This window comes from Pipistrellus hanaki, assembly GCF_964339955.1.
Source record: "Pipistrellus hanaki genome assembly, chromosome: 4".
NCBI lineage: Eukaryota > Metazoa > Chordata > Mammalia > Chiroptera > Vespertilionidae > Pipistrellus > Pipistrellus hanaki.
In genome coordinates, this window is record NC_140506.1 from 80560598 (window position 1) to 80583601 (window position 23004).

At 44.8% G+C, this 23004-nt stretch overlaps 1 protein-coding gene across 5 annotated transcripts in view; it reads right to left on the reverse strand.

Annotated features, from left to right (window-relative positions):
• Positions 1-421: 421 nt before the first annotated feature.
• The window catches only part of NDE1 (nudE neurodevelopment protein 1), a 36620-nt gene continuing 14037 nt past the window's right edge, over positions 422-23004 (reverse strand). For 3 of the 5 annotated variants that reach the window (XM_084881148.1, XM_084881145.1, XM_084881144.1), the window contains 7 exons: positions 22130-22283; positions 15411-15559; positions 7412-7548; positions 5387-5563; positions 3951-4042; positions 2894-3045; positions 423-1667 (listed from right to left, as the gene is read on the reverse strand). In XM_084881148.1, coding sequence (XP_084737274.1) covers positions 1574-1667; positions 2894-3045; positions 3951-4042; positions 5387-5563; positions 7412-7548; positions 15411-15559; positions 22130-22283 — 955 coding nt within the window. In that variant the 3' untranslated portion in view covers positions 423-1573. Of the gene's footprint in view, positions 1668-2893; positions 3046-3950; positions 4043-5386; positions 5564-7411; positions 7549-15410; positions 15560-22129; positions 22284-23004 lie in introns of all 5 variants that reach the window. The other 2 variants (XM_084881147.1, XM_084881146.1) reach the window with 2 other exon arrangements.

The window sequence follows — 23004 nt, forward strand, 5'->3', positions numbered from 1 at the left end:
GACTTTGCACAGCAGGGTTTGACCAACTCTGAAAAGGCCAGAAAGTAAATATTTTAGTTTACATATGGTCTCTGTCACAGATTCAATTTTTAAAAACAACCCTTTAGAAACATAAAAACCATTCTTAGCGTGAGGACCATAAAAGACCAGGCCATGGGCCTTTCCTTCCTCAGCCGGAGGCTCCAGACAGAGATTCCCTGCAAAAGTTCCTTCCACACAAAGGAGTCCGTGCACCAACCCGGGGGCTCAGGCAGATTTGAGAAGAGAGCAAATGTGGAAACGGCGAAGGCTCGGCTGAGCGGCCAAATGCTAATATACCCTGAACACTACACAAATGTATCCCAAGTGCAGTTTGAAGAAGTTGATTTGAAGGGAAATCATATGAGCAAACACAGTAGCACACACAAAGCATTTACTGACCACCACACACTAGTTGAAAATTAGTTTCTCTTGGTTTTATTCCTTTAAAAAAATAAAAGTACATCTTTTCCCATTACAGGTTAGAATGTTTCTAGGATAATGAACCAGGCACTGAAGTTTAATTCCCTGTTGAATTTCAGGAGCACTTGAAAAGTTCTATTTTCAAAGCAAGGATATTTTTGCTGTTCTTTTGGAAAAATAACTTAGTTACAAAAGGAAGGCCGTTGAACTACACACATGCTCCTGGATTCATGTCTTCTTTTTACATGTGATGGAGAGCGTGAGACAGCAGTTCCCAGCAGAGATAAGCATGTGCCCCGTCCACGCTGAAAATCCTGTGCGCGTTTCTTCTTTGACAAGGAAGTTTCAACAACAATCCTGGTGGTTTAACCTTATTCGAAGGTTACCCTGATTATTTCATTATGGCCATCAATGAAATTCTACTCTTAAAGGCTGTATTTCCAAGGCCGCTCCACCTGCATGACTTTGAGGGTCCTGAAGCAGAGGTCACCCCTTGCCAGGGGTGGGGCGCAGGACAAATAACGGCCGGGACACATGTAAACAGGAAAGATTTTCCACTGACCTGGTCCACACAAAATATAATCTGAAACTCAGGCACACCTCTAAAAGCATCAATGAGCCAGATTAGAAAGTGTGGGAGGTACACCACACAGTTTTAACCAGCACATGCCTGGTCTACTCTCTGCTCTTAGAGGTGATCTGTGTGCTGATCCTTGCTGTCCACGCAGTGAGAGACTTTGTTCCGGAAGACAGCTCCAGGTTAACGGGACTGGGGAGCCCGAGGTGGGCTCAGGTCCCTTTGTAAGGCGTTTCCCTCCGGACGTTAAAAACACTCCCAGGACTTGGGTCAGCTCACAATGATGGGGTAGCCTCAGCATTCACACTCAGAGCCCTTTCCAGCAGGTCCAGTTTGTCCCTGTCCATCTGCAACACACCGACATGGAGGCTGGGACTGAGACGGCATTCCACAGGGTCAACCACCGGGGCCACGGGCAATGGCCTCAGTCATTGGCTAGTGTGACTGCTTGCCCATATTTCTCAAACTACCTTAAAAAAAACAAAAACCTAGTGTGAAGAGGGGACGAAAGGTAACTCCCGCACAGACACCAGTGGCTTTGCTTCTGCGGATTTCCTAAAGCAACAGCTTGACTACACCCTGGGCTGACGGCAGCGACGGAGAGGACAGATTTGAAGGCGGCTTCCCAAACTCCAGGCGTTTTCCCGACCTTCAGACAGAGCAAACCATGTTAAGCGGACATTACAGCTGTTACGACTGACTAGCATCGGGGCCCACAGTTATAAGAATGAGTATCAACACCCAGGAGCAGGGTCGGTCACTGCGTCTCAATTTCCTCTCCTGTGAAATGAAGAAAAGGACACCGGCTGTCTAGCCTCACATTCCCGACGCCACACCGGAAGCCCAGGTGAAGAAGACCCTCTGAAAAACACCCACTTTAATGGTCTGGAGGTTATGTGCGTTGCCACAGAAAACGATTCTTCATTTCCTGTCACCTGTCTGCCAGGGACCCACCAAACTGTGGCTTGGGGTCCAATAAGATGGTGGCACATCTTAGGAAGTTACTGATTCTGGAAGCTGTCCTGATTTTCTTCAGGCAAGAAAGTAAATGAAGCCATCAGAGGTCAGATTTGTTTTCCAATCCAGTGACTGGCTTCAAGATTCTAGTCTGGATGGAAATTTTCTTGCCAGTTTCCAGAAGGTTCTAAAATTTGTTTTGTTCTTTACTTTTTTTTATTTATTATTTAAATCCTCTTCTGGAGGAAGCAGTGTTAGAAGCTCAAGTCCCAGACAAGTGATTTATACAGGACATCCTCACAGCGTGACCAGGGGCTGCAGAATCTGATAATAAAGACAAGCCTCTCCTTGGCCATTTGCCCAAACAGAAGACACCACCTAACTCTGTCTCCAGAGATGGGGCAGAGTTCACCGACATAAACCTGCAACTTTTAAAAAATGGCTTTCGGGCCCAACTTGTGTGGCCCAGTAGTTAAATGTCAATCTATGAACCAAGAGGTAATGGTTTAATTCCAGTCAGGGCACATGCCCGGTTTGCAGGCTCGATCCCCAGTAAGGGTTGTGCAGGAGGTAGTCGATCGATGGTTCTCTCTCATCACTGATGTTTCTATCTCTCTTCCTCTCCCTTCCTCTCTGAAATTAATAAACATATACGTGTGTGTGCACATTATTATATATATATCTATAATAATAAAAGCGTAATATGCTAATTAGATTGGACGTCCTTCCGGAGGAAGCAGGGGCTGAGAGGGAAGCCCGGGTCCCGGGTACCAGAGGGTAGCTGGAGCGGCAGCCAGAAGGCCTACTCTTGCACAAATTTCGTGCATCCAGCCTCTATTTTTTTTTTTTTTTTTTAAATGGCTTTTGGTCAGAGCTAGTTAGAAGTTCCCAGCTCAAGTGACAGCACAAGGTACTGACCCTTTATCACCCAGAGGCACGCTGGTGCTGCTTGGCCGTCTGTCACCACCATCTCTGTTCTTGCTGGCTCGCCCTGAGGGGGGGCCACCGGTCCGGTTTGGGGACTGCTCGTACACAAAGTTCCGGCAGGATGCGAGTTTGGACTCCAGTGCCTGCAGAGAAATAGGCTTTTATCTCTCAATATCTCTAACTGGAGCCTAAAGCAGTGTGTTGTGCTCTAGAATTCCCAAGCAGGGCCCAACGGAATCCAACGCACAGCCAACTTAGACCTACAAGCCTAAGATATTTAGCTGCTTCCTGGAGATCACTAACTCTACCGATTATCCAACCCTGCCTATGGGAAATATGGAGGTTTGAACAAGGACTTTGCTGTAAACAGACCCCACAAAAACCGAAAGGGCACGGAAACCCCCGCCCCCAAAGCTTCTCTACACTGTGCAAAATATTCAGAGAGCTGTTCATATAACAGAAAACCAGATGATCCAAAGCCCAAAGTAAAAACATAAGGAGCTGCAAGCTCCTATTAAGTTGCAGCTTTGCATACATACATTCTGGTTGATGACAGACTGACAGGAGTTCAATTATGTGGCCTTTTGAGCATCATTTTAAAAAATAAAATGAAAAACTACAAAGTATACCTATGTTATTTCTTAAGCACAAAAGAATCCTTCCCTGTAATTGATATAAACCTATTAAGTTCCCTGCTCTAGCCTTTCAAGATTTTCTCTTTAACTCCTGAGAAATAAAGAGAAGGCAATTTTCAAATATTTGTTTTTTCAAATTAAGAAAAAAAAAAAAATCATAACACACCATTTGAACTTCCCAAATGCCAAGGAAAAATGGTTACAGAGAAACAACTACCCAGGGATGAAAGGGATGACTTAGAGTCAGGGCCCACAGAAGCGTCCATGACTCTAAAGGCTGCCACAGACCCAGAGCTACTCCTAGAAGTCATGAACTCTCTGAGAAAGGCAAAAGGAAGTGGTAAGGTCATCCCTCGCCAACTTCCTGAAGGACAGGCAAGAAGCCACAGCAAACCCAGGAGCGCCAGTCTTACCCCGACTTTCCGCAGCAGGTCTCCCACGATGTTGAGGGCTGATATCCGGGCTGCAGGCGTGAGGGGGGTCCCACCTGTGGAGTCATCTAGACCTGGGTGTGCGAAAGGAAGTACATGTAACACCAGCCCACAGTCATAGGTCTGTGCACTGACATCGCTAAATGCAAAACCCCAGGGGCAGGCGGGGGAGGCTACTCTTGCCTTGAATTTTGGATGCTTCCCTGTTTCATTCAATAGTAGGTTAACTGTCTCACACAGTAAGAGCCTATTTAGTGACCAACTCGTAACAACCTTACAAGGACTATATTAAATGTTTATCTTTACATGTTATTTTTCTATAACTAAATCAACACAAGCCCTGAAATCCTAGGAATTCCACACAGCAGTTTAACACCAAGAGCCCCCGAGCCAACCACACTTGTAAGGAAAGGTCTACTCTGCAGAGCCGTCTTCCTCAAAGCAGACCGGGCACCAGCAGCACGGAATCACTCGGGCACTTGCTAGAAACCCATCTCAGGCCCCGCCCAGACTTACTGAATCCTGAGTGCATTTAACAAGATGCCCAGCCTGCCAAAGTGTGGAAAACACTGCTCCAGACTGGGAGTCTGACATCTCACCAGTCTCTTCACCCCCAGGGATGAGCTAAGGGATAAAGCAGTATACAGCAGTGTAAGCCCAGGAGCCAGTCTGCTCTGCCATTCACCAGTGGGGGTCAAGCCCCTCAACTCAGGCCTCCGTTTCCTCAGCCATCAAACAAGGGTAGCACTTTCATTATTTGCACTTTGGGCCTGTGGTGAGAATTCAGTCAGGTTATATATATATGTATGTATGTATATGCGTGCTGCGTGTGTGCGTGTGTGCGTGTGTGCGTGTGTGTGTGTGTGTGTGTGTGTGTGTGTGTGAAGCACTTTAAGCCGGGTGACTGGCACATACTGAGCACTCAATAATTTTATATTATTACTATTAAGTAACCCTTCAGAATCTCACAGTCAGTCAGCAGAGAGGCTGGGGTGAAAACTCAAATTCCTCATTTTTACAACACAGCACAGGTCACAGTGGCTCCATCTTTAGTTGGACATATTGCTAGACCCACAAAACATTTCTTATTTGGTTACTCAAATTTTACATCCGGAAGAGTTCATATTCAACAAGAAGATTTCTGGTTTCTGGTGAAGAATGGAAATGTCTACTAATGCTGGGCCTGACTTTCCTGTGGCAGGAACAGAGCCCCCTCCAAATGAGGCTTTGTTTTCCAGCTCATCCCAGACTCCTCTGCTCTCTATCACCTCACACGCAAGAGGCTCTTCTCACGGGCCTCAACGCTCTGCCCTGTAGCATCCCAGTTTGCTCCCTGCTGTCTAGCCCAGCCCAATTTCTCTCTCGCTCAGGAAAGCTTTGTGAAGCAAAGAAAGTCCTCTCGACTCCATTCTCCTTACCACGTCTGCACGTCCCCGGTGTGAAGCTAGAGCTGGGTGCCCGATGTGCCACAGGAGTGGACGGCACTGAGCCCGTGGCCTGCACGGCTATGTCTGTCCTTTCAGCTGCCACCGAGCTGGGCATGGGAGTCCTGGGCTTCTCTTGCTTTTGCTGCACAGCCAATTCCTGCCGCAAATCTGCACGAGGGAAAGAATTCAGATTAAGCCTTTGCACTGGGTGGTGGGAATGGAGATGTGGAAGGGGAAGGGGTCAGCAGTAGGCACTGATCAAGGAAAAGAAGTATCAAGGTGAGAAACTTCAGCTAGAAAACCTGAATGGCATGAAACCCACAGGATATTGCCTAGCAGGCTTATAAAACTACATGATTTTTCTTTTGAGTAAAAACCAAAAGGTACAAAAAAAAAAAAAAAATTAACCATGACAGTGATACACCAATGCTTTTATTGTTTCAAAAGAATGCCAATGTAGAATTCTAGGTGAAAAAATATGCTTCCCGCCCTAACCGGTTTGGCTCAGTGGATAGAGCGTCAGCCTGTGAACTGAAAGGTGCCAGGTTAGATTCTGGTCAAGGGCATGTACCTTAGTTGTGGGCACATCCCCACTGGGAAGTGTGCAGGAGGCAGCTGATTGATGTTTCTAAGTCTCTATCCCTCTCCTTTCCTCTCTGTAGAAAATCAATAACATAATTTAAAAAAATATATATGCTTCCCCAACCCATCCCCAAATGCCCCACCCTCATCCATCAACCATAACATGGAGATCTTTCCAACCCCTTTTCTCTGCATTTTCAAAAATACAATTTATACAGGGTGGGGCAAAGGTAGGTTTACTGTTGTTCATATGGAAAATAATACAATCCTATCTAATAAAGAGGGAATATGCTAATTGACTGTCCCGCCCTCAAAGATGGCGGTGCCCCCAGCCAATAAGGAGGGAATCTGCTAATTGACTGAAACACCCTTAAAGATGGCAATGACCACAGCTATAAGATGACTGTGCCCAGTCCCCTCGGCCCCCCAGCCGCCCAGGACCGGCCCGAGGCACAGGCAAGCCTCAGAGGTGACTGCCCAGCCGCTCAGGGCCACCCGAGGCTCAGGTAACCAGCGCAGGCCAAGGCTTACGCTGCCCGCAGTGGGGTGTCGCCTTCCCTATTGCCAGGTCACCTCCTGCCCGAGGGCTCCCAGACTGTGAGAGGGGACGGGCCAGGCTAAGGGACCCTCCTCTCCAGTGCATTAATTTTCATGCACCAGGGCTCTAATAATTAATAAATCGTAATATGAGAATAAACTGTTTTGCATACTCAGAACAGTAAACCTATTTTTGCCCCACCTGGTATGTATGTGTGTATCTATTAAGCATCTAATGTGATTTTTAGTTGGCATAAACTGAAACATACATCTACTGTCTATGACTTATCTTCTTCCTCCCTTCATTGGCCAGTCCTAACAATTGTCCTATAATTGCATTTATATCAATACCATTAATTTAAATATTGGTTAACATTGCACAAAATAAGTCTATGTAATTTATTTAACCACTTCTTTACATTTAGAAACAACTATTCTTAAACTTGGTGTTTCTTTTCTTTTCTTCTTTTTTTAAAATCTATTTTTATTGATTTCAGAGAGGCAGGGAGAGGGAGAGACATATAGAAACATCAATGATGAGGGAGTATCATTGATGGGCTACCACCTGCACGCCCAACATGGGGAATCGAGCCCACAACCTGGGCATGTGCCCTTGACTGGAATCAAACCCAGGACCTTCCAGTCTGCAGTCCAATGCTCTATCCACTGAGCCAAACCAGCTAGGACTAAGCTTTTCTTTTTAATCCCCCTTCTACTGGCCACACATTCTAAACTAAATGTTACAAACAATTAACTGGAACTTTAGTGTGGTCCCACACCCTGGACCAGACAGCAGGGCGCAGATTTCCAGCAAAGGTGACACCAGGCAGTGCTCTCAGGGAGAGAGAGGGGACAGTGCTGGTGAGGGCAGAGGGAACAAAGCCCAGGCCTCCTGACCTCTGGCTTCATCCTTCAGTCGCTGAACAGATTCTAGGAGATTCTCCTTCTCATCAAGCTCGCTCTCCAAGAAGGCATTTCTCTCAATGGCTTGATTCAAGCGCTGCTCAAAGTCTTCCAGAGACATGATCGTGGCCCTGGGGAAGAGAAAAGCAAAGTTGAACGGCGACATTCACCTGGTGCCTACACACTGGGAGACGAGAAGGATTAGATACATGAGGGTGTGAGTCCCAGAGCTGATACTTCCTAGATACCCCAGACCTGAGCAAGCCAAGGCCTTCATCTTTGGGGACCTGGCTCTTTACCTGCAGAATGGGAATTGTGTTAGCTCATGAGGTGCACAAAACTGTGCTGAGGATTAAATGAGATAACATCCATACAAAACTCAGCAGTGAGCCAAGGCCTCAGCAGGACCAATCGACAGCCAGCAGGCCCATCTTCTCTTGAAGACGATCACTGCACAGTACTCAGAATATCAGAATAAAATGCACTCACAATGTAATCATATGCATTTAAACAGATAAAAGAAACTATCTTTAATTTCTCAGGTACCACAAAACATTTAAAGTTCAAAATGCCCACCCCAGTGGTTGCTCTGACAACCACTTCTTGTGGACAGTGTAGACACATTCCAATGGAACGCTATGTGACAGGCACTGAGAAGTGCTGGATAAGAAAGTTACCTTTTCTGAGGCAACTTGCACAGTTTCCTCGTATGCAAAGTGGGGACAGTGCCTCCACAGGGGTTTGGGGTAGGGACAAGTAGAGTAATACAGGAAGCGTGCAACAGATGTTTCACACATAGCGGAAGTGCTTAATAAATGTCAGCAATTTTTATTACTGACCCCATGTTTGTCTCCAGTAGACCTTTGACATTCTATTCACTATATCTCATGGTGATGAGAAGCATCTGTTAGGAGTGGACCCCAGGAGTTAACACCTGTTTCTCCCACAAAAGACTAGCTAAGTGTCCTTGGATAACCCCATATCTCTGGGCCTTCAACAGCAAAGTGGGATTGACTCACTGATTTTTTTCAACATATCCTACTATGTCCAGATTGAGTCGTATTAGCACCTCCCCTCAAAGGTAAATAAGATAAAGTTAGCAAAAGGGCCTAAAGGGACAATATTTAGGAGTACAACTCTGGAATCAGTTAAAATGACCCTAAGGCAGACAACAAAAAAGATAAAACACACACAAGAATTTATGATGAAGATGGTATAATAATCGCTGATGAAATATGGGCAGTTCAGTTCTAGGTTTGAGGTCTATTGGATAGCCACCTGGAAAAAACTAATGTTGGATCTATATACCTCATACTGTACCCCCAAGGTAAATTCCACCTGGATCAGAAATTTAAACTCAGTATTTGGTCAAAATCTACTATTGGCTCCTGGAATGCCAGAGAATTGAAAACCAACTTCAGAGATGTTTCTGGCATTCTTGAACCTGTGTGGGTTAATGATCATGGGACTGTACATAATCAGTTTTGGTAATACTGACTTATTAGCACAGCACTTAGATGTATTATTACTATGTGAGTATATACTTTCAACTAAAGGTAAGCATCCCAGTTGCAACCTGAGTGAAAATAACTTTATGTGCCTTAGACATTGAAATTCTGTCAATTGATGTATAAAAGCATATTTATTATAAGAGTAAAATGCTGCAATGCATACGGACTGTGAAAACAGTTAACCTCATGTAGAGTTACTGAGAATTTGAAATAGGAAAATATAGCTTTAGTAAAGATGAGTATTAAAAGACACATCTGTTAGGTAACTGAGAACAAGTCCCTTTTGGGCCAATAAATGCTTTTAACAATTACGAATTACGAATTACCATCAGAATGGCCACTCCAAAAAACAAAACAAAAAAACACAGAAAATAAAGTGTTGGTGAGGATACCAAAAAATTGGGACTTTTGTTCACTGTTCATTAGAATGTAAGAGCAGTCATTATAGAAAATAGTATGGAGGTTCCTTAAAAAATAAAAAATAGGATGACTGCATGATTCAGCCATCACACTTCTGGGTATACATCCAAAAGAATTGAAAGCAGGCTCTCAAAAGAAATATTCATGTTCATACCAGCATTATTCACAACAGCCAGGAGTTAGAAGCAAATCAAGACACTACATTAAAAAAAAAAAAAGTGTGATAATATATGCAATGGAATATTATGCAACCTTAAAAAGGGAGGAAATCCTGTCACATGCCACAATATAGATTGAACCTCAAGGACCAACACAGTCACAAAAGGTCAAATACTGTATGGTTCCATTCACGTGGAATATTTAAGGTGGTTAAAAATCATAGGAACAGAAAGTGGAAAGGTAATCACGAAGGGCTGGAGGGTAAAGGGGGCATTAATGTCGGCAGGTTTAGAGTTCCAATGCTGCAAGATGAGAATGTCCTGGAGACCTGCTGCACAATAATGGTAATACAGTTCACACTTCTGGACTCTATCTTTTTAAAAAACAGTTAAGAAGGTAAATTTGATTTTATGGTCTCTTAGCACAAAAATAAAAAAATTTAAAGGTCTATGTAATAACAACCCATAGAAGAGTAAAATGAGATTACATCAATTTTAATCTTTGTAGATCTTTCTGGTATACTAAGTACATCTGAAACTAATCTAATAGTGTATGTAATTAAAAATGAAAAATAGCCTGGCTGGTGTGCTCAGTGGTTGAGCATTGACCTGGTCAGGGCACATGCCAGAATTGCAGGCCCAGTCTCCAGTATGGGGCAATACAGGAGGCAGCTGATCAATGATTCCCTCTCATCACTGATGTCTCTATCTCTCTCTCCCTCTCCCTTCCTCTCTCTGAAATGAATAAAAATATTTTTTTTTATGAAAAGAAAGAGAAAACAAAAATACAAGAAGAAAACAGAGGCTAATTGCTCTATAATCTTGGAATGCAAAAGAACCTTCTAACTATGACTGACTAATAAATTTGATTACATAGAAATCAAATAATTTTTTATAGTAACATACAATAGATAAACCTGGAAGACAAAAGACAAACTCCAAATATTTTCAATTCATATCACAAACAAATATAGAAAGATCTCCTAGAAATTGATGAAAACAACAACAACCAACAACCCAATTTAAAAACAGGCAAAGATAAACCGTTCACAGAAAAAGAAATGAAACTATTCTTAAAGAAAAGGAGCTCAAGGTCACTCACTTCAAAAACCCATCATGCTGGCAGAAATCCAAAGTTTGAAAACCTTCTGTTAGTAAAGCTATTTGAAAAATGGGGACTTAGATGCTGTTGGTATAATTATACAGAGAACTGGGCAATAACTATCAAAATCACATATGCAGGGGGTGGGGATCAGGAGCCAGGAGGAGCGGGTCAATGGGGGACATTGTAATATTTTCAACAATAAAGACAAATTTTGCCGAAACCAGTTTGGTTCAGTGGTAGAGAGTCAGTCTGGGGACTGAAAGGTCCCGGGTTCGATTCCGGTCAAGGGCATGTACCTTGCGGGCGCATCCCTGGCAGGGGGTGTGCAGGAGGCAGCTGGTCGATGTATCTCTATCATCGACGTTTCTAGCTCTCTATCTCTCTCCCTTCCTCTCTGTAAAAAATCAATAAAATATATTTTAAAAAATAAATAAATAAAATAAAGACAAAATTTTTAAAAATCACATATGCAGCCGAAAACTGTTTGGCTCAGTGGATAGAGAGTTGGCCTGTGGACTGAAAGGTCCTACGTTCAATTCCGGTCAAGGGCATGTACCTTGGTTGCGAGCACATCCCCAGTGAGGGGTGTGCAAGAGGCAGCTGATTGATGATTCTCTCTCATCGATATTTCTAACTCTCTATCCCTCTCCCTTCCTCTCTGTAAAAAAATCAATAAAATATATATATATATATTTAAAATCACATATGCATATATTTGACCCAGAAATTCACTTCTGGGAACTTATTCTGCAGATATGTGCAAGGAATGCTACCACTGATTACAGCAATGCTTACCTATGCAGAAGAATGAAAATGAAGCAGATACCCATCCCAGGGGACTAGATAAGTTATTATGTATTATACATACAATGCCAACCATACAATAGAATATTATGTACCTGGGGGAAAAAAGAAAGAATACACTGTGTACAAATACAGAAGATCTCCAGGTCTATGTTATGTGAAAAAAGCAAGATGTACAACAATGTGTATAGAATGCTTTTGTGAAAAAAGAGGGGAATAACACAAATTTCTATTTGGTTGAATTTGCATTAAAAAAAACCTCTACTCCTTTTATGATATTTTAGAATCACATGAATGTATTATCTGTGTTAGACTGCATTACTGGTTTCAATTCTTCTCCCTCCCGGCATCTATACCCTTGTTTATAGATTCACTTTCTGAATGAACATGTCATTGTTGATCCAAAACAAAAGAAAATGTGAAAGGACATTAAGCATTAAAATCTATTTTAAGGCTTGAATCATCTAATCTGTTCACCTTCAGTCATTAAAGTGAGTTGATATATGCCAGATAGGAGTTTCCTTTAGTGCTCAATAAACCAAAAATGATCTTGATGATATGATTAATTAGTTAGGAATGCTTCATCTTTGCATATACTTCAAAGCATTTTCTTTTTATGTGTTTAATTAGTAGATAACAGAGAGACAATTAGGGTTTGTACAACCATGGCATAACATTTTAGGACTGGTACCGTCCCTGAAGTATAATTATGTTCTTTCACAACATGTCCTGTGGAACTGCTATCAGATAGAATTTTTTTTTTTAATATTTCTTATTAATTTCAGAGAGAAAGGGAGAGAGAGAGAAAAAAATATCAATGGTGAGAGAGAATCATTGATTGGCTGCCTCCTGCATGCTTCGAGCCCACAACCTGGGCATGTGCCCTTGAACAGAATTGAATGGTGGACACATCAGTCCGAAGCCCAACACTCCATCACTGAGCCAAACGAGGTAGGGCTGGAATTTTTTGTTGGATGAATCCTCATCCAAGCAATAAATAAATGAATAAATAAATAAATAAATACACACACACACACACACACATATATGTATTCATGAACTCATATAATGGACAAAGAGACCTGGATCAAAGCCATGCAGGACTAGCCATGAAGACTAATATGAATGATGTGTACTTGAACTAAAGATGTATCTTTCCTCTAGTTACTGAGAACCTCACTCTTCTGCTTAATTTACGTTTTTAATTAGAAAATCTGTGAGTGGATAAAAACACTGTGATGCGCATCTAGACAATGGAATTATTATTAGTGCTGAAGAGAAATTAGCTATGAAAAGGCATGGAAGAACCTTAAATGCATGGTACTAAATGAAAGAAGCCAATACAAAAAGGCTACATCCTCTTTAATTTCAACTATATCACATTCTGGAAAAGTCAAAACTACGGAGACAGTAAAAAGATCAGTGGTTAAGAGGGGTTAGGAGGAAGCAGGGATGAATAAACAGCACAGTGGATTTTCAGGGCAGTGAACCTACTCTGTATAATACCACAATGATGGACAGCCTATCTACACTAATAAAAGAAAAACATGCTAATTGACCATACCTTCGTGATGCCCACCAGCCAATCAGGAGTATGCAAATTAACCCAACAAAGATGGTGGGTTAATTTGCAAACACAGGCACCAAGCAGCCAGGGGGCAGGGCGAGATGCAGGCATTCTGTACCACCCCAGCTGCTCGGGACCTCTGGGCAGTGTGGGGAGGCAGAAAGGTGATTCCAGGCCAGAGCAAAGGCAGTGCCAGCAGCCAGGGGAAGGAAAACCCATTCTTGCACAAATCTTTGTGCATCAGGCCTCTAGTCTTATGTGATAAAGAGGTTATATGCAAATTGACCATCACTCCAAGACACAAGATGGCTGCCTCCATGTGGTCAAAGATGGCCGCCACAAGATGGCCAGCAGGGGAAGGCAGTTGTGGGTGATCAGGCCTACAGGGGAGGACAGTGAGGGGAACAAGGCCAGCAGGGGAGAGCAGTTAGGGGTAACCAGGCTGGCAGGGGAGGGCAGTTGGGGAGGGGACCAGGCCTGCAGGGGAGGGCAGTTGGGGGGGACCAGATCTCCAGGGGTAGACAGTTGGGGGTGAGGGGGATATCAGGTGTGCAGGGGAGGGCAGTTGCGGGGGGGTGGGGGGATCAGGCCTAAAAGGGAGAACAGTTGGGGGGGACCCAGGCCTGCAGGGGAGGGCAGTTGGGGATGACCAGGTCAGCAGGGGAGGGCAGTTGGAGGCAATTGGGCGGGCAGGGGAGCAGTTAGGTGTCGATCAGGCTGGCAGGCAGAAGCAGTTAGGGGCCATCAGGCAGGTGAGAGGTTGGGAGCCAGCAGTCCTGGATTGTGAGAGGGAGCAGGCTGAGCTGAGGAACACACACACACACACACACACACACACACCCATGCACAAATTTCGTGCACTGGGCCTCTAGTATGTCATAATACATTTGTCCAAACCCAGAGAATGTACACCAAGAGTGAACCCTAAAGTAGAGTATGGACTGTGGCTGATGATGTGCCAATGTAGGTTCACTGATTGTAACTAGTGTACCATTATGGTGGGGGATATCCATAGTTGGGAAGGTTGTACATGTATGAACAGGGGATATACAGAAACACTCTATACTTTTCTCTCAATGCTGCCATATACCTAAAACTGCCAAAAAAAAAAAAAAAAAAAAAAAGTCCATTTAAAAGAATTTAAATTAAAAAAAAAAAAAAGGCAACAGAAAGATATTTTCAGATAAACCCAATCTGGGAGAAAATTCATTGTCAGCAGACGTGCACGACAAGAATCCTAAGAGAAGTTCTCCAAGCTGAAGGGAAATGATACCACAGGGAAACCTAGATACCCAGGAAGGAATAAACCAGAAATGCTAAGTATGGAGATAAACAAAGGCTATCTTTTTACTGTCTTTAAAATACACTTTTTAAAGCAAAAATTCCAAGTGTGTTGTGGAATCCTTAGCATCTGTAAGTGTAGCAATAGCTAATACAATTGCAGCATCAAGTTTGAGGAAGGTAAATGAAATGATAAGGTGCGTATCACCTGAAGTGGTACGATATTAACTAAGTAGATTGAAAAGTTCAGCATGTATATCTGAGCCCTAAAGAAACCACCAAAACATAATGCAAGAAACTGTGGGGACAATGCAAAGGGTCCATGTGTTCATAGCATGTGAGCTGCATGAACATATGCATTTGTCCAAACTGCTGGAACTGTGCACTTGAAATGCGTGCATGTCACCGTATGTAATTCTCATCTAAATTTTTTCTAAAGTGCTTTCTTATAAAAATAGCACCTGGCTCAGTGTAGTTATTCCATGTTAGTTACCACTGTTAGTGTCCTGTTAACAACAGACTATCATTTTAAGAAATACTGTTCTTTGAACTAACTTCTTTCCTTTTTAAGGTCGGGCCTTATTTATTTAGCACAAGCTTGTCCTTCTGCCTGAAACATTCTCGCCTCCCACTCTTCCCCGGGAAGATGCCTATCCACCCTCATTCCTCCCCTCCCCTCCACGGCACTTCCTCTGGGAAGCCTGGCCAGGCATTACCTCACCGGAGGCCAAATTAAGATATCCTGTCACTTGCACCCGTGGCACCCTGGGCTTACTACTGGAATTATTTGCCTATGACAGTGGTCGGCAAACTGTGGCTCGCAAACCACATGCGGCTCTTTGGCCCCTTGAGTGTGGCTCTTCCACAAAAATACCACATGCAGGCGTGCACATACAGTTTCACACTGCGTGGCCCATGCGCAGAAGTCGGTTTTCGGCTCTCAAAAGGAATTTCAAACGTTGTACTGTTGATATTTGGCTCTGTTGACTAATGAGTTTGCCGACCACTGGCCTATGAGACTGTAAGATCGTAAGGAAGCTGGCTTGGTTTGACTCACTGCTGAACTCTCTATGCTCAGCACAGTGCCTGGGTCTGGCGGCAAAAAGCAGAGACAAAGGCTCCAAGACCTGTTTTCTTCCTGACGTACCGTTTCGCTCTCTCCAGGTCATCGTTTGCTTGCTCCAGCTCTCGGATATATTTCTGCAGCTGGTCCTTAATTGCCTTTGTCTGGGCTAGGTCATCCTCTAAGGCGGAGATCTGCCGGTAGCCTTCAGAATGCTGCATCTCAAACTTCTCCTGAATGACAAAATCGACACTGAATGAATGAATGAAGACTTCTGATAAGCTCTGTTCATCTCCCCCTGCCCTGTCACCTCCTTAAAATACTGAAGGCTAATCCTGGAATGCATGCGCTCCTCTAGTAGTACATACATGTGTGTTTTAAATGTTTTTATTGATTTCAGAGAGAGGAAGGGACAGGGATAGAAACATTAATGATGAGAGACAATCGCTAACCAGCCAACTCCTGCATGTGCCACACCAGGGATGGAGCCCACAACCTGGGCAAGGCATATGCCCCGACTGGAGATCAGTGACCTCCTGGTTCACAGGTTAACACCCAACCACGGAGCCACACCAGTAGAGCAGATACATGTTTTTAGCCACTGAGCATCCATTCCCCCAAATCTCCACAACCTGCCAGGACCTTGATTTTATGCTGGTGTTTATAGATTTCTTTAGGGGGTTTCTCTCCCCATTACTGCAGGATCTCCATGGGACTATCCTAGCATCACACTCACTGAAGAAGCTTCAACCTTCCTCTCCCACAGCCAGGAACAAGCCTCACTGCAGTCCAAGGCCCTTTCCCCAGATGTGGACTGCTAAGCAAGTGACAGAAGAGGGCACGAACAGGGGGCTGTCATGTTCTGAGCGCTTTCTGACTCCCAGACCCTGAGCATCTGGTACCTTGCCCCCTCCCAAACCTGATCCTTGCAAAATAGCACCTGGCTCAGTGTAGTTATTCAATTAATAACTACAATGAGTAGTTATAAATAGCTTCCGGGTATCAAGAAGCAATCAGCCCTAACTGGTTTGGCTCAGTAGATAGAGCGTCAGCCTGTGAACTGGGTTCTACTGTGGTCAAGGGCACATGCCCACGTTGTGGGCTCGATCCCCAGTAGGGGATGTGCTGGAGGCAGCCATTTATGTTTCTCTCTCTCTCCCTCTCCCTTGCTCTCTGAAATCAATAAAAATATTTTTTTTTAAAAAAAAAGAAAAGAAAGAAGTAGCCGAAGCCGGTTTGGCTCAGTGGATAGAGCGTCGGCCTGAGGACTGAAGGGTCCCGGGTTCGATTCCGGTCAAGGGCATGTACCTTGGTTGCGGGCACATCCCCAGTAGGGGGTGTGCAAGAGGCAGCTGATCGATGATTCTCTCTCATTGATGTTTCTAACTCTCTATCTCTCTCCCTTCTTCTCTGTGAAAAATCAATAAAATATAAAAAAAAAAAAAAAAAAAATGAAAGAAGTAATCATTTTGCTCAAGGTGTCCACAACCACAGAAAGCCACATAAACCTCCCCATGCCTATTCTGTGAGGACAATATGAATCCATGTCGCAGGACATCGCTGGATCACAAAGAGAACATCAGGGATCACGGTGACTTTGGTGGCATGCACCACACAGTAAGAGCAGGACATCGTGTACTCAGTTTGACAAATGTTCTGACTTTGCGATGCAGGACACCTCCCCTGCAGCATGGGGGGGTCAGAAGAATCTTCTGGACCTGTGGGAGAGGGAAGGAAGGAAGGAAGGAAAGCAGAGAAGGGAGGGAGGGAGGAAAGGAACAAAGAGGGGGAGGGGGTCTGATAGGAAATATGAGAGGAAGCTTAGTGCTTTCCAAGGCAGGGAATAGCCCAGATCTCAATGACCTATTGTTGCCCAACTACAGAAGCTAACATTTATCATTTACTCTGTGGCAGCTCAGTAGGCCAATTACATTGCCTCCTATAACGCCATTTCAGAGGTGTGGGAACTGAGGCTCAGTTACAGAATCAGCCCAAAGTCAACTGGTAACAAATGATGGAGCCAAGATCCAACCTGGGCCACCTGGGCCCGTGCTCTTAAAACAACTATGCCGAACTGCCCTCACCATCTCAATCCAGGTGGTACAGGGGTTACTCTCCCTCCTTCTTTCCCTCTTTTTCTCCCACTCTCCCTCCCTCTTCACCGAACAACCTCACTACCTTTCCTTCATCCACACACAAAAGAAAATACTTCCCACAGGAAAGGCCCAAGGTCCACTTAGAAAACTCGACACACACACACACACACACACACACCACTAAAAACAGACAAACTCCTTTCTTTTCTTTACACGCAGCAGAGTAAACAAAGCTGTTGCTAGGATGACGTAACGGTGCCCAGGCCGGGAGGCGTGGAGAGCCACTGGGACGGGGAACGCCCACAGAACAAGCAGATTCTTTACAGGGTGAGGACAGGGAGGGCATTTCACAGGCTCAGCCTGCTGGGCCCCCTCTGATCCTCCGTTTCCTGGCCGTGAGCAGAGAAAGTGTCTCCACTGAGGCAAGCCGGGGCAGACCAGACCCCGTGCACTGCAAATTCTCAGGCGTGGCCCTGATGGCCTCCCGCCCTTTGGGTGGGTGCACCTCTAGATAAAACAAGAGGGTGCAGGATCCTCGATCATTAACCTAAATTCAAATTCAGGTTCTCAGAGGAGGCGGTTAATGAGCTTCTCCGCCAGCACAGAGACTCGAAGGGAGTCCTTTGAACTCGTGGAGATGAAAAACTATTGCTGAAACGTTGCGCTTTCATTTGGGGCTAATTATAATGAGCTGTCAGCTGAGGGAGGCATCAATAGATGCTCTGTGTGATCCTTTACAGGCTTTTTTATTCAACTCGTGATGAATAAGCCAGTTGTCAAGAAGTCTGATTCAGTTGACCACATTCCTCTTAGGTGACTAACATGGGCTGGTGACACTGTATTCCGAGGTATTCCTATTTCTCCCCCTGCTCTATCCTCCGAATCTCACGGACCTGTCGTGTGCTTGTAATGGTGGTCTGCAGGTACCAGGGCTCAGTTTTGAAGCTGTTAATTACTTAGTAATAACTTGGTATTTATTCAGCATCCATGGAGGGCCTCCTTCCCCCTCCAAAATATCAGCCATATCACTGATCCTCCTTCCATAGTTTTCCATCCCAAGAATCCCCTTCAATTTAAGGACTATGTTTCCTTGGTGCAGGGATCAAAAACTAATGCCTGCAGGGGCCAGGCTGTTAATAAATGAGTGAAGTGGGCAGGTGTAGGAATAAAGAAAGTGACACATCACTCAGTGTCGGAGGTGATGGTGGGGGCAGCAGTGGGGACCGGGGTGAACTGGAGAATGCTTGCTCTAAGCAACCACTACTCAGCTTTTGGCTGGTGTGAAAGAATGCAGGCCTGGTGTAGACAGACCTGCCAATGCTCAAAGGAAATCGGAATTCCAGGTTTTTATAGCCTCATAACTTTGAATGTTGATAGTAAAGATATAAATGTTAGAATCAAAAGAATAAACTGGAAACAAACACTGAACTCTTGTTACTATTAACATGCTCAAGTATTTAAAGGGAAGTATATAGTATAAATGTTTGCAATTCATTTTGAAATGCATCAAAACATAAGACAGACTGATGGATGGATATGTAATGCAAAGTATGGCCAAGGTTACTGGTAGAGCTTGGGTGGTGGATATACAGGTGTTTACTGGAAAACTTTTTCAACCTGCTGTGTGCTTCAAAACCTTCATGGGTAAAATGTTGAATAAAAACCACTAAAGGCTAACAAGCAGCATCTATGGGCCAGATTGATCTCAAATGGCCACTTTGGGCTCTGTAGTCTACGTCATAAAAGCTTCAACTCGCTGCTCAGCTTCCAAGGTCTTTGGGGTCTTCCCTCTGTCCCTCCCCATCTCTCAAATCTCCACTTCATTTTGTTGTTGTTGTTAATCCTCACCAAGGATGTGTTTTTCCATTCATTTTTTTAGAGAGAGTGGAAAGGAGAGAGGGAGAGGGAGAGAGAGAGAAAGATAGGGAAAGGAGGGGGAGAGGCAGGAAGAGAGGAAGGAGGAGAGAAATGCAGATATGAGACACATTGATTGGTTGCCTTCCGAATGTGCCTCCACCAGTGCCGGGGGTCGAACCTGCAATCCAGGCATGTACCCTTGACCAGAAATCTAACTCTTTAAAACCCTTTGGTGCACAGGCCAGCATCCTAACCACTGAGCACAGGGACCCAATCCATTTGTTGGTCTCACTTTTTCCCATGTACCAATAAAGCCAGGACTCCCAAGGTCCACTTGACACTAACTCTTGTATGTGTCTGTGGCAGGTCCAGATTAACTTTTTTTTTTTTTTTAATATATTTTATTGATTTTTTACAGAGAGGAAAGGAGAGATATAGAGAGCTAGAAAAGTCAATGAGAGAGAAACATCGACCAGCTGCCTCCTGCACACCCCCTACCGGGGATGTGCCTGCAACCAAGGTACATGCCCTTGACCGGAATCGAACCCGGGACCTTTCAGTCCACAGACCCGACGCTCTATCCACTGAGCCAAACCGGTGTCTGGACTTTTTTTTAATATATATATATATATATATATATATATATATATATACACACACATATATATATGTATATATACATATATATATATATACATTTCTTTATTGATTTCAGAGAGGAAGGGAGGAGAGATAGAAACATCAATGATGAGAGAGAACCATTGACTGGCTGACTCTGGCACGCCCCCAAATGGGGATCAAGCCGCAACCCAGGCATGTGCCCCAGGCGGGAATCGAGCCTGGGACCCTTCAGTCTGCAGGCCAACGCTCTATCCACTGAGCCAAGTCAGCTAGGGCCAGATGAATTCTTTATCAACCGTGGGCACCAAGTTACTGACCACACACACACACACTCTCCTCTCTCTCTCTCTCTCTTTCTCTCTCTCTCTCTCTCTCTCACTCACACACACACACACACACACACACACACACACACAACTTCAAACAATACCTCAGTCCAACCCATGCAGATCTTTCTCTCTCAGGAGGGTTTCATGCTCATACTATGTACGGTAACTAAGCATCTTTTCCTTAAGTGCTTCCTGGTGTTAGGTTTGTCTTCCCCAAGAAGCTTCCAGAGGGCGAGTAGCCCGTCTCCCCCATCACACCTAACACTGCAGGACCTTGGCTCGTTCCCATAGCAGCTCATCAAAATTTACACGGGGAGCTTTAATTAAGAAAAAATACATACGAGATAAGCAGACATGCAGGGGCCCCACCCAGACTTACTGAGAACAGGAATCTCAGGGCAGGGGTAGGTTCAGGCCTGTCTGCTGTTTACCAAGCTGGCCAGGTGATCTGCCTGGCAGTGAGGGCGGAGAACCAGTCTCCAGGGCACAGTGTTATCCTTAGTGATCATGTGCTGTATCCTTCAGAGCAGTGTTTCTCCAGATACTGAGCAAGGTCTGGAGATATTTTGGGCCGTCACACCAGGTGAACGGGGTGCTACTGGCATCTAATGGGTGGAGACCAGATTCTGATAAACATCCTATAAAGCAAAGCTTAGCCCTCACAACAGAGAATTATCTTGCTTCCAAGGTCAACAGTGCCCAGCTCTGGGAACCTGCTCTAGATGGGCACTGTCCAAACAGAACGTTTTGTGATGATGGAAACATTGTACAACCCCTCTGTCCAATCATCAGACCCACTAGAGACATGTGCCTACTGAGCACTTGAAATGTAGCTGGTGTAACTGTGGGATTAAGTTTTTATTGATTTTATTTTAATTAACATAAATGTCAATAGCCACTTGTGCCTAGGAGCTACCATACTGGAAAGCACAGCCCTGGACCTTATAATACGACTAGAGGCCCAGTACATGAAATGCATGCACAGATAGGGTTCCTAGGCCTGGGGGGCAATCAGGACTGATTGGGGCCTTCCTTCATTCCGCACCACCCCCTGGTGGTAAGTGCACATCATAGCGAGCAATCGAACTCCTGGTCAAACTCCCAAGGGGGCACTTTGCATATTAGCCATACACACACACACACACACACACACACTAAAGGCCCAGTGCACGAAATTCATGCAGGGGAAAGGGGGGTCAGCCCAGCTTCCAAGGTCTTTGGGGTCTTCCCTCTGTCCCTCCCCATTCTCAAATCTCCAATTCTGGCCAGCCTGGGTGAGGGGCTGATGGCTGTTTGCAGGCTGGCCACACACCCCCAGCAACCCAAGCTCCCAGCCTCTCCCCTATTTTTCTTTTCAGCACCTCCTTGAGCGGAGGCCAGAGCTGGCTGGAAGCAAGTATCTAGGATTTATTTATCTTCTATAATTGAAACTTTGTAGCCTTGAGCAGAGGAGGCCAGGGCTGGCCAGGCAGGCAAGAAGCTTGGCTTCCTCCACCACAGAGGGCAACCCAAGCCTCCTGCTCACACCAGCTCCGTGGCCGCCGCCATCTTTGTTGGGTTAATTTGCATACATGCTCCTGATTGATGGTAGGTGTAGCTGAGTGACGGTCAATTTGCATGTTTCTTTCATTAGTGTCGATAGATGATCAGCAAGTCTAGCAAACCTCAATACTCTAAAACTGTCTACTTATGAGATTATTATAGACAATCAAAGAATGGCCCTGGGACATGTGTGTGACTTGCTCCTCACAGAGCTCCTGGAACATAAAGTGTTCAACCACCACATCCACTCAGCAGGCCTGGAGGTGGGAGTGAGCCCAGGGCCATGGCCCTTGCTTGGCAGGGCTCACTTCCCCAGTCACACTCACCACCCTGGAAGCATTTCCTCTCACCCCCTCACCTTGATGGTTTCTAGCTCCATGCGAAGGCGGTTATTTTCTGACAGGAGGTCCCTGTTCCTGGTTTCAATTTGTTGTAGCTGCGTCTCCAATTCAGCTTCATATTCTCGGCTTCCCTCCTGGAATTCTCGGAGCTCCTCTTGTGTGTTCTCTGCCCTACAGCAGAATTCCCAGACGTCAGATAATATACTGAGCACTTACATGTTGCCAAATCTTATCCATGGGTTAGCTCTTTATTCAACCATCTTTGGAGGCAGAAACTATCATTCCCTCCATTTTACAGATGAAAAGATGCGGTTCAGAGAAGGTGAGTGATTTGTCTCAAGGCCACATAACAAGCCAGAAACAGAGGTTGGACCTGAATCTAGGCATGCCTGATGCCAAAGCCATTTCTTTTCTTTTTTTTTAAATATATTTTATTGACTTTTTTTACAGAGAGGAGGGGAGAGGGATAGAGAGCTAGAAACATCGATAAGAGAGAAACATCGACCAGCTGCCTCCTGCACACCCCCCACCGGGATGTGCCCACAACCAAGGTACATGCCCTTGACCAGAATTGAACATGGGAACTTTCAGTCCACAGGCCAACGTTCTATCCACTGAGCCAAACTGGTTTCGGCCAAAGCCATTTCTTAACCAATTTACTCTTCACTCATTCATTCAACATACCGTATTTTCCGATGTATAAGACGACTTTTGAAACGAAAAATGCCTGCTCAGATTGGCCAGAGTCAGAGAGACGGTCTATTAAAAAAAGAACTGGTGTTGCTTCGGAAGTGGGGGGTAGTACAGCGAATATAGGCCTAAACCTATGTTTTAACTGTAAAATTAGGGGGTCGTCTTATACGCCGGAAAATACGGTATATTTTTGAGCCCA